Raw genomic sequence first — 12,010 nt, 5'->3', positions numbered from 1 at the left:
AGTGGTTGTATTGATGCATAATTGAATAGTGAGTGTGGGCTTTCTGTGTTTTGGTTCTTTCCGTAAATTTTCTCAAAAAGATGGGTCTTCAATAGTTTGCGGAAGGTGGTTTGTTCGTAGATCGTTTTCAGGTTGCGTGGTAGTGTGTTCCAGAACTGCGTGCTCATGTAAGAAAAGGTTGACGCGTGCAGCGCCTTGTATTTCAAGCCCTTGCAATTAGGGAAGTGGAGGTTGAGGAAATGACAATTTTAAACTTGCAGTTTGACACCTCAGAAGCATCCCATGGTATGCCATTTTAAGTTGCAGCAAGCACACATTAGAATTTACCAGAGCTTAGTAAAAGAGTCCCCTTAGATAGCAATACAAGAATAAAATGCTACAGAGCCAAGGTCTTGACTAGAATGATTAATGGTACATATAGTAACATACTATTATATGTGTTTGACTACCACCTCCAATGAAAGTAATCAAAATTGTTCACATTTAACAACATAATAATTTGCAGGTTTACCTTTGTTATTGCAGAAATGCAACGCCTATAAATGGCTTTAAATTTTAACACGGTGTTCAGCATGACTGACTACCAAAAAAATCTCAAAAAGGAATGTGTTCTGATATAAATGGCACCAAATATTAAGATAATAGCCTTTAGAAGCACACACTGCAGGCACTTATAGAACACTATTATTAGGAGGCATGCTGCTGTTATAAAAATTCTGAGCAATTACATTTTTAAAACATTTACTACTATAATTTAGCAAAAGTATACGGTTGCCCTATGAAATAACCCATTGCTCTTTGTATGATTATTTTTAACTAATGGAGTCCACTTTAAAATGAAAAGTATGCCAATAGACTAACTTTACTACTTTAGCCCTAATTTATAAAATCAACCAGCACAAAAAGAAACGGCAGGTATGAGAGGTATTTGTAAAGGTATTTTTAAATATATGCAGGTTGTCTTCTTTCAGCCCTATGAAAAGTTCTATTTCAACTGAAGCACTGGCAGTAAGATTGAATTTATCAAGCTTGAATTAAAACACAAGATTCTGAAACCTGATCTTTGATGGCCCCACCAAGTTAGGTTTTCTGGATGTTTACAATGAACATCCATAACATCCATCTTCACGTAGTGTTTCTATCGTATGCCGGTAGATCTCATGCATATTCATTGTGGCACTCCTGAAAACCTGTTTGGGTCTAGCACTCAAAAGCAAAGTTTAGGGAGCCCTATATTTAAGTTCCCTTTGTAAACCAGCATTCCTGGAAATTTTCTTGTTGCCAGTTGTCACCTTTTTCAAGCCCAAGTTCACAGCAAGTTTATTTTTATTTAATTTCAGGAATTTATATTCCACCTGTTTGACCACAAGACATAAAACAAACAACCACAGGATGTACACAAAGATACAGTAGATATTTCCCTGCTTTGGAGGTCTTACAACTTAGAGCTTTACTAATAAAGAGTGACAAAATTAATTAGTAAATAGGCTCCACTGTATAAGACGGCCCCTACAGTAAAAATAAATAAATAAAGGCTCATTTTTAAAGCACAAGTCCATGTGCTTTGAAAATTAGCCTCAATGTGTGCTAATATGCACCAACACACTTTTGGACAACTAGCCCTAAATCTGTAATTGAAACAGTGGTGGGTGAAATGACTTGTTCAAGGTAAAAAATCAGTGAGAGAAACAGGATCTGTGACCTGGCCTTTCCAGTGCTTGGCCCACTGCTTTAACTAATCTAATCAAAGTACTTCTACACTGCTGAATCCCAAATGTGGTCCAAAATGGTTTACAAAAGAGAGAATGGAGTAACAAACAGTAAAACAATGAGAAAAATTTAAGACAGATATTTCTGAAACAAATAGAGTCTTACAGGAGAGCATATGAATAAACACTAATTTAATATGGGGAAGCAAGGCATTCCACAGATTAGAGGCCTGATAGGAAAATGACAAACATTTTCTAGCTGCGTACTTCCTTAAATGATGGAAATTAAGGACTCGGTGACTTCTTAAATTGGTTGTTCCCTTAACACTGGATAAGGCGTGGAGGAGTGCCCTAATGGTTAGAGCACTGGTTTTGCAATCCAGAGGTGGCCTGTTCAAATCCCGCTGCTGCTCCATGTGATCTTGGGCAAACCACTTAACCCTCCATTGCCTCAGGTACAAGCTTAGATTGTGAGGCCTCCTGGGACAGAGAAATATCCAGTGTACCTGAATGTAACTCACCTTGAGCTACTACTGAAAAAGGTGTGAGCAAAATCTAAATAAATAAATAAGGTAATCAAATGATATGAAGAGTGGCATTTTTGAAAGAACATCCAAGTCAGACTTAAGGCGTTGTGCTCATAACGTCCAAAAAAAAAATTCCATCGCACAGCCATTTTCGAACAGAAAAGATGTCCTGATTTCCTGTTCGAAAATATGCAAGGACGTCCTTATGCTGGAGATGCCCATCGTGAACAACCATTTTACAAACTGAAGGGATCTTTCACTAAAGCTTAGCTCGAGTTATCTGCAGCAGGGTTCACAGGAATAAAACGGGCACTGCAGCAGATAAATCGAGCTAAGCTTTAATAAAAGACCCCCTGAAACTTTTACATTATAAACAGGGGAAATTAAGCCACGGCAACGTCTGTCTGGCAGCATTTTTATTAAAATGGCCACAAAGATATCCTTGTAGAACAGAGGAGTAGCCTGGTGGTTAGTGAGGTAGACTGTAAATCAGGGAACACAGGTTGAAAACCCGCTGTAACTTTTTTTTTTCTAAATGTGATCCCTCCAGGAACAGAAAAATACCTACTGTACCTGAATTTATACCACTTCAATAGCCTTTAGGCATGCAAATGTCCTGTATCTTTCAGTAAGTTTAGAAAAATTAGTTTTTCTTTCCGAGAAAAAAACCCAGCCTCTAGATAAAGAACTATAAAATAAAGGGCAAAACTTGTGCCATAGAAATAATGGAACTAGAATACAGGCGCCCAAAATTACATAGAAACATAGTAAAATGACGGCAGAAAAAGACCTGCATGGTCCATCCAGTCTGCCCTACAAGATAAACTCATATGTGCTACTTTTTGTGTATACCTTACCTTGATTTGTACCTGTCCTTTTCAGGGCACAGACCATGTAAGTCTGCACAGCACTATCCCCGCCTCCCACCACCGGCTCTGGCACAGACCGTATAAGTCTGCTCAGCACTATCCCCGCCTCCCGCCACCGGCTCTGCCATCCAATCTCGGCTAAGCTCCTTAGGATCCATTCCTTCTGAACAAGATTCCTTTATGTTTATCCCACGCATGTTTGAATTCTGTTACCGTTTTCATTTCCACCACCTCCCGCGGGAGGGCATTCCAAGCATCCACTACTCTCTCCGTGAAAAAATACTTCCTGACATTTTTCTTGAGTCTGCCCCCCTTCAATCTCATTTCATGTCCTCTCGTTCTACCGCCTTTGCACCTCCGGAAAAGGTTCGTTTGCGGATTAATACTTTTCAAATATTTGAACGTCTGTATCATATCACCCGTTTCTCCTTTCTTCCAGAGTATACATGTTCAGGTCATCAAGTCTCTGCTCATACGTGTTGTAATGCAAATCCCTTACCATTCTCGTAGCTTTTCTTTGCATCGCTTCAATTCTTTTTACATCCTTCGCAAGGTACAGCCTCCAAAACTGAACACAATACTCTAGATGGGGCCTCACCAACGACTTATACAGGGGCATCAACACCTCCTTTCTTCTGCAGGTCACACCTCTCTCTATACAGCCTAACAACCTTCTAGCTACGGCCACCGCCTTGTCACACTGTTTCGTCGCCTTCAGATCCTCAGATACTACCACCCCAAGATCCCTCTCCCCGTCTGTACCTATCAGATTCTCCCCGCCAGCTTTTTTTTAGAACCCAGAAAAAACAAAACCATCATAGAAGGGCGGACTCTGGACTGATCCTCTGGGACTAAATGAAAGAAAATTATCAGGTAATTAACTAATTTACAACTGTTGTGGTGATTCAATGCTTCTTTTTTAAAGAAACCTGCATAAAAAAAACTCAAGTCCCCAATACAGGTATGAATGTGTCAAACATTTTGGTCAGATGCTGAAATTTAATTTAAACCCCGGGGTGAAATGATTAATCCACTGATGCAGCCACCATCTTTAATCTAAATTTAATTTATTTCATGGCTTCAAGACAGGCCATGAGTATTATTTATATATTGCACTACACATTAAACATTAGTTTTAAAAAGTTCACAGGAGATCTAAGCAAAGTAAAAAGCAGCCCATCAACAAAAGCTGGGGGGGGGGGGGGGGTTATCTTAAATAAAATACAGATAAGCAGTCATACTGAGATCCCCTCCCTGAGTATTTTATTTAATTTCTCTACAGATATTTATTATATTAGTTTTTCAAACCACTGTCTTGAAAGAAAAAATTGCTAGATCATGCACAACTAAATAAAAAATGAAGAGACCTGCTTTATAGTAAACATTCTGAAGTGGACTCATATCTAAAATGTACTTACTGTAATAGAGCTCTTTAATTACAATTTACAAGGCTCTCAAAAATTTTACAAAATTAGCACAGGGAATGCTGACTTCAACTTTCATCTAGCTAAACCAGGTGTGTCTAACTTCGGTCCTTGCCAGAGCGGGTTTTCAGAATTTCCCCAATGAATACGCATGGAGACAGTGCATGCAAACAGATCTCATACATATTCTACTACTACTACTACTACTTATTTCTATAGCGCTACTAGACGTACATTAGGGAAATCCTGAAAACCCAACTGGACTGTGGCCCATTCTCATATGTACTTTTGCAAGTCAATCACAGCCCTTCTCCAGGATTTTCTTCTGTGAAAACAGAACAAAAGTATCTATTTAGCAAATTTGCTTTTTCTTCATCATTATCTACATAGCAGTTCGCAGAATCTTTCAGGCTCACAATTCCCTTTTAAGTCTTCCTCCTTTCACTAATATACCAGAAGAAATTTTTGTCACCCCTCCTTACATTTCTAGCCATTTGTTCTTCCGCTTTCGCCAAATGTATCTCTCTCTTGGCTTCTTTCAGTTTCATCCGGTATTCCTCTTCGTGTTCCTCTTCTTGAATTTTTCTGTATTTCAGGAACGCCAACTCTTTAGCCTTTATTTTCTCAGCCACTTGCTTGGAGAACCATATCAGTTTCCTTTTTCTCTTGCTTTTATTTAGTCTCCTTACATAAAGGTTTGTGGCCATATTTATAGCTTCTTTCAGCCTGGACCACTGTCCGTCCACTTCTCATACGTCCTCCCAGCCCATCAGCTCCTTCCTCAGGTATTCCCCCATTTTACTAAAGTCAGCATGCTTGAAATCCAGGACTTTGAGTTTTGAGTGGCCGCCCTCCACTTCAGCTGTCAAATCAAACCAGACTGTTTGATGGTCACTGCTGCCCAGGTGGGCACCCACTCGGACATTTGACACACTATCCCCATTTGTGAGCACCAGATCCAGCGTCGCTCCCTCCCTCGTAGGTTCCGTCACCATTTATCTGAGCAGAGCACTTTGAAAAGCATCCACGATCTCTTTACTTCTTTCCGATTCCGCAGATGGAACCTTCCAATCTCCCAGCAACAGGACCTCTCTCTTCTTTCCCAACTTTTGAATATCCGCGATTAGATCTTTATCTAGTTCCTCCAATTGTCGGAGGTCTGTAGACAACACCCACGTGGACAGAGGTTCTATCATCTCTTTTTAAGGTGATCCATATCGCTTCTTCCTTTCCCCAGGTCCCTGTCATTTCAGTCAATGCGATATCATTTCTCACATGCAGAGCTACTCCTCCACCTTTACAACCATCTCTATCCTTCCTAAATAGATTATAACCTGGTATGTTTGCAACGTCTAAGTCTGCCTCCAACATAAGGGCTTGAAGGTCATGAACTTTATTGCTTAGACTGCGAGCATTTGTGGTCATCGCTTTCCATCTACATTTCAGTGGAATTTGTATCTTCTGTTTAAGTTTCTTGTTTAGTCTCACTTTTTGCTGTGCTGGTAAGAAGTGATTTGCTAAGATTGTTGTTTTCATTGCTTTCTTTTCTACTGACGCATCTTGTCTGTTAGCTTTAGCTGGGGGTGACCACTTGAAGTGAACTGCCTCCATATGCCACCCCCACCTTCTAGTTTAAATGCCTAGAAATATATTGTCTGAATTTCTCCCCAAGGATTATTTTTCCTGCCACAGTGAGATGCAGCCCATCATTACGGTATAGTCTTTTGTTTTTCCATGTATTGCCCCATCCTCCTATGTACCTAAATCCTTCTTGGTGACACCAGGCTTTGAGCCATGTAGAGTTCATGTAGGTAGAGTTCATGTTATAAAAATGCTAATTTTACCTTGATTACTATTTTTTCCCAATGTCATATCTTTATTCTATTTTTTTCTTTAAAACATTTTATAACATTTACCTGGAAGGTAAAAATAACATATGCAAAATTATTTTAAAACTTTAATCATTCCCAAGAATTCCAGAGAGGTGACAGTTTTCCCTAGCATTCAGCTTTATTCTGTGTTCTTGTCTGAAAGCTTCCTTTTTCTGGTGTAAGCCTCTGGCCTCTGCCCACCTGGATTAGGGTGAAGGAGTATATTTTCTTGTCTTTGCCTCTGCTTACATGTATTTTTGTACAGAACCTAGATAAATCAGTATGCTCATCCTTTTATTCTCAACATGATTACAATAAAGAAGAAAATGTGTAAATCACTGAATGTAGCTCATTATTGCTCCCTATGTATCACATTTTCTACATAGAGGTTTTCTAGAACAGGGAGAAAATCCTTTAACAGACCTTAAAAATGAAAATGGGCTTATTTCCTATTCCTAGTTTTTTTCTCAATGGTTATTTCATGGAGAAGAAAAATATAATTATGACTCTGGGTAAACCAGTCTCTATCAACATTTGCAGATTTGACACTCTGCAGCCACTTCAGTGCATCTACTCCATTTTACCTACTCTTAGCTGAAACATGAAAAGGTATTCATTAAACTTAAAATTTGCTTTCCCCACTTTATTCTGCTAAAGGTATAGAGCTCAACATTAAATAGCTTAATTCTTGTCACAAAGAAGAATTTCAAAACAAGAAATTGACAAGTCTAAATCACTATTATGCTGTAAACCATGTATTTCAATGGTGAAAAAGACTTCAGAAGCCCTTAGGCTTTCCGATTTCACAAAGTTATCAATTTTCAATCCTAGTGTAAGGTTGTTTCCTCATTAGTCTCAAAAACCTCATTTCTTTTATTAAACTTAATTTTTAACTTTTCATTAATTTTCAACATGTACTTTCACATGAATATTAAAATGCAATCAGTAAGGCAGCTTCACTTTTCAATGCAGACAGCCCTTATGATACGATTGGTAAGGCAACTCAGCTTTTCAATGCTGCTCCACAGAGCACTGCTGTTTTGCAATCCGCTTCCTTGGGAGCTGAACAGCTTCTTTAATGCTGCTGTTATTATCTTGCTAAACCACCCGACTTCCTGCTCAGGATTCAGGTACAGAGCTGCCAGTCCTCAACCATGGTTACACTAATAAATGGGAAGATAACTATGTCTGGAACCCTGGAAAGCCTTTTGGGCCGATATATGGCAATACACCCTTGTATAGCTCTAGTGGGCACACAAATACAGATCTGAGTAAGTGGAGATCCCAATTCTTTGGAACTATGCTGGCACCAATGTAACTTAACGGGATCATTCATTCACACTGGTAGAAATGCCCTTTGTGAAGAGGCAGGGAACTACAAGGTCCAGAATGCACTGCAGCAGCAAGGGAATCAGAGGCAGGGGGAGGACTCTAGGCAGGAGAGTGAGGAGCCAGCAGTTGATTGGAAAATTGAACCAGGTGTGAGAGGGTTGCAGGCAGGTTTATTAAGAGAGTGGTGGAAAGCTGTATGGAGTAGATGGAAACACTGGGGAAGCTCTCTTTGGAAAAGGTGACAGCTGGAGAAGGAAAGTAGATGCTTGTGTTTGACTGAGTTTGAGGAACTGTCTTAAGTTTGAGAAGGGTTTAAGTAGCAGGCTCTGAGTAAAGTGCCTTTTTGCTATGTTTGACTTGAAGAAATGTTTATGTTAAAGAAGAAGAAATGTTGATGTTAAAGAAGAAATAAGCCATGAGGAGTATGTTAAATGGCCAGTAATAAAACCCTTAATTATAAGAAGCCTGGTGTTGATGAGCATTTTGTGAAGGGAGAAGAGGAGGCAGAAAGCTCCCCAGTGTTTCAGACAGAGTCCTGTGAGTAACCGAGAAGGCTAGAGCCCAGCAGTGACCGTGTGTGTGTGGAGGAAGCTAAGCCGGGTCAGCCCTGGCTGGAGTCTGGAAGGGTCACCAGCTCACACCTTGTATTCAAGACTGTGGAAAGAGATGAATGTTTTGTTTGCAGGAGTTACTAAGCTCAGAAATCACACCTAACCTACTGCTTCTGAATTTCTGTTCTGGGAGTGAATGTCAAAGCTTACTGCCTCACTTACTACATGGATTGTGCAGTGCTAGCTGCCAGGAGTATGTAACCAGAACACTGAAAAAGCCCTTCCCCCACCTATTTAACTGTAGTAATATAGTTGCAGATGTGAGATTAAGTCAACATGGAGAACGTTATCTGGGAATTGAGGCTCAACCAAATTGAGTTCTGCATGTTTTGTCTCCCTCTTTCAACTTTGTTAGAGGCTTCTTATTTGGAAAAGGCATGGCTCCACATATTTGCTTAAACAAATACATTTTTTGTGTGTTTTATTTCTCTTAGCATCTGCTGCAAACTGTACAGGTAAAACCTATTCATAAACATCATGCCCTCTTGATCATACACACCTTTTCTATTATTATTATTATTATTATTGATCATATTAGCAACTGGGAACAAGGGAACGAAAGGAACAAACAACACTTTTTGTTCTGACTCTGGTTTTTTATTTTTCCGTATAATGTTGGATTTGGGTCCATTAAATAAGTGAAGCAAAAGGTTAAGGATGCTGCTTCTCAAACTAATTTTTTTTAATTGTTTGATCCTGTTTGCATCCAAATGGATGCTTAATTTTCTAATAGGATTCTGGTGTTAAAACCTAGTAGCTCTTTCTTTTGAAATAGGAAATAAAAACAGACACTTGCTGAAAGTTTTGGAAGTCAGGAGAAAAACACATTTGGCTTTCAAACTTTTTGTCTACTTGATTATTGTCTCTTTTTTAAAATTTCCTATTTCCTCCTTTCTTAGTTCTCTCCCTTTCTCCTCTAAGCTCTTTTCAACTCATTCCTTCTACAGATTTTTCACCTTTATCATGTCTTTTTCCTTCCACTTATGCTTCTCTCCCCCTTCTTCCAGTATTTTTAACTCCTTCACCCTTTCTCCAGCATCTTTCCATTTCATCCTCCAGCCTCTCCCATGCAATCTAGCACCAGGCTATAACCCAGCTGAGGTATCTCAAATAAGGTACAGCCACAGTACAGGTGACTCGTATGTCAAATTTGAACCCAGGGCTATGCCAAATTTTAGGTGATTGGTTACATGGGAGAGGGGGTTCACCCCAAACTAGCCTTAAAAAGAAAAAAATATTCTAAATTTGTTTAAAAGTAATATGAGCGTCACAGAGCTACCCACCTCAAGACGCAATTCATCTTGTACCACAGCATGATATTGTTTTCCCTCCTTTTTAGCCTGTTGATCATCATCATCTTCAGACAAGACATTAGACAAAGGCGAAGAAGAGGAAGAGGAGGAAGAAGAATCTGAGTCTGTGTCACTGTGAAGAAACAAAGATGATTTAACTCCACTACTAACACAATACTTTAAATAGTAAGCTATAACAATAAAATGAGCCATAGGCAGCGGAATGGGGTGAGCCACTGGGGCCATGGTCCAATCAATATTTAACAACAAAAGGGACTAGGGGTTGATCAACTGATTTAAAAAAAAAAAAAAAAAAAAAGGAACTGAACACAAAGGTAAAATTAGTTATTACCTGATAATTTTCTTTCCATTAGTCCCGAAAGATCAATCCAGAGACTGGTGGGTTATGTCCCTCTTCCAGCAGGTGTAGATAAAGAGAACTTCTGAGGCTCTATATGTGGTCATGTGTAGCCACCCAAACCTCAGTATTATCGATATCAAAGCCATGTAAACTTCCAACTCCCAACTAGAGAGCTATTCTCCTGTCCTCAGAAAATTCAAGTATATCCTGCAACCGCGGGAAGAACTCGTGCAGCTCACAGCAAGTAAGGTATTCGTTCCAATCCATGTTGAACAATAAACAATCTGAAACTGGAACTCCAAACATGAAACCAGAAATCAAACCAACAACATATGCAGAAACTTCCGGGGATGGCCTCTGGATTGATCTGTCAGGACTAATGTAAAGAAAATTATCAGGTAATAACTAATTTTGCCTTCCATAGCGTCCCACAGATCAATCCAGAGACTGGTGAGATGTACCCAAGCAGTTCTTAAGTAGGGCAGGACCCAGAGATCCCAGTTTGCAGCACCGAAGCCCCGAATGCAGTGTAAGCCCTCGCTGCTACGTCCAACCTATAGTGCTTCGACAAAGTATGAACCGACGACCAGGTAGCCGATCTACAAATCTCCTCCAAAGAGACCGACTTTGACTCTGCCACAGAACCCGCCTGTGCCCTAGTGGAATGAGCTCAAAGGTGAGCCGGTGGATCCCTACCGGACGCAATGTTCGCTGAGGCAATATCTTCCTTCAACCAGCGAGCCACCGTCGCCTTAGAAGCTTGCTGCCCCTTTCTTTGACCCGCAAAAAGCACAAACAGATGATCCGAACACTGGAAGTCATTCGGCACCTCAAATACCTAATAAGAGCCCGCTTAACATCCAGACACCTGAGAGTGCGAAACTCCATCGGATGATCTGCTCTACGAAAAGAGGGAAGACAGAATTGTTGATTCATATGGAAACATGACACAATCTTGGGCAAAAAGGAAGGAACTGTCTGTACAGTAATACCTGCCTCCATAAAACGAAGAAACGGTTCTCTACAGGACAAAGCCTGTAGCTCGAAAACTCTCCTCGCCGACGAAATAGCGACCAAAAACACTGTCTTCAAGGTCAAATCCTTTACTGACAAGAGAGACAGCGCATCAAAAGGGAGGCCGCTGCAATGCCTTCAGCATCAAATTCAGATTCCAGGTAGGAAACATCGAGGTCTGCAGTGGGCGCAAATGATTGACACCCCCCCCCCCCCCCCCCGCTAAAACCGAACAATATCTGGGTGAGAAGCTAAAGAAGAGCCCTGTAAACGGCCCTTAAAACATGCCAAGGCTGCCACTTGAACCTTCAAAGAGCTAAACAACAGGCATTTCTCAAGGCCATCCTGCAAAAATGCCAAGATCAACGACACCAGAGCCGAAAAAGCCGAGATTCCTGCCGCCACACACCACGACTCAAAGGTCCACCACACTCCCACGTACGCTGTCGAGGTGGAACGCTTCCTAGCTCGCAGCATAGTGGCAATCACCTTGTCTGGATACCCTTTCCTTCTCAAACTTGCCCTCTCAATAGCCAGTGTAAGACCAAACGGGGAGGGATCTCCATAAGGATGGGACCTTGACGTAACAGCCCCCGACAAGCGGGCAGACATAATTGTTTGTCGACCACAAGGCGCACCAGATCTGCGTACCACGGACGCCTGGACCAATCCGGACCCACGAAGATCACGCGACCTGGGTGGCAAGCCACCTGTCCCAATATCCTGCCTATCATGGACCACGGCAGAAATACATACAGGAGATCTGTCAGAGGCCAAGGCTGGAGAAGTGCATTGATCCCCTGAGACTGGGGATCCCTGCCTCTGCTGAAAAATTGTGTCACTTTGGCATTGGCTGCTCGCACCATCAGGTCCATAGCAGGAACTCCCCACCGGCTTGTGATCAACGAGAACGCCTGTTTGGAGAGCTCTCACTACCCCGGATCCAAGACATGACGACTCAGAAAATCTGCTTCGGTGTTTAGTGCACCAGCTATGTGAG

At 41.0% G+C, this 12,010-nt stretch overlaps 1 protein-coding gene across 1 annotated transcript in view; it reads right to left on the bottom strand.

Annotated features, from left to right (window-relative positions):
* Positions 1-12,010, bottom strand: part of LOC115461623 (H/ACA ribonucleoprotein complex non-core subunit NAF1-like) — an 80,086-nt gene that overhangs the window by 50,517 nt on the left and 17,559 nt on the right. Inside the window, exon 3 of the mRNA XM_030191588.1 lies at positions 9,627-9,768. Coding sequence (XP_030047448.1) covers positions 9,627-9,768 — 142 coding nt within the window. The remainder of the gene's footprint in view (positions 1-9,626; positions 9,769-12,010) is intronic.

The sequence above is a fragment of the Microcaecilia unicolor genome, chromosome 2 (assembly GCF_901765095.1).
Source record: "Microcaecilia unicolor chromosome 2, aMicUni1.1, whole genome shotgun sequence".
In the NCBI taxonomy this organism is placed as follows: Eukaryota; Metazoa; Chordata; class Amphibia; order Gymnophiona; family Siphonopidae; genus Microcaecilia; species Microcaecilia unicolor.
Note: the sequence above shows the minus strand (reverse complement) of the source record. Positions and strands in the feature narration are given on the sequence as shown.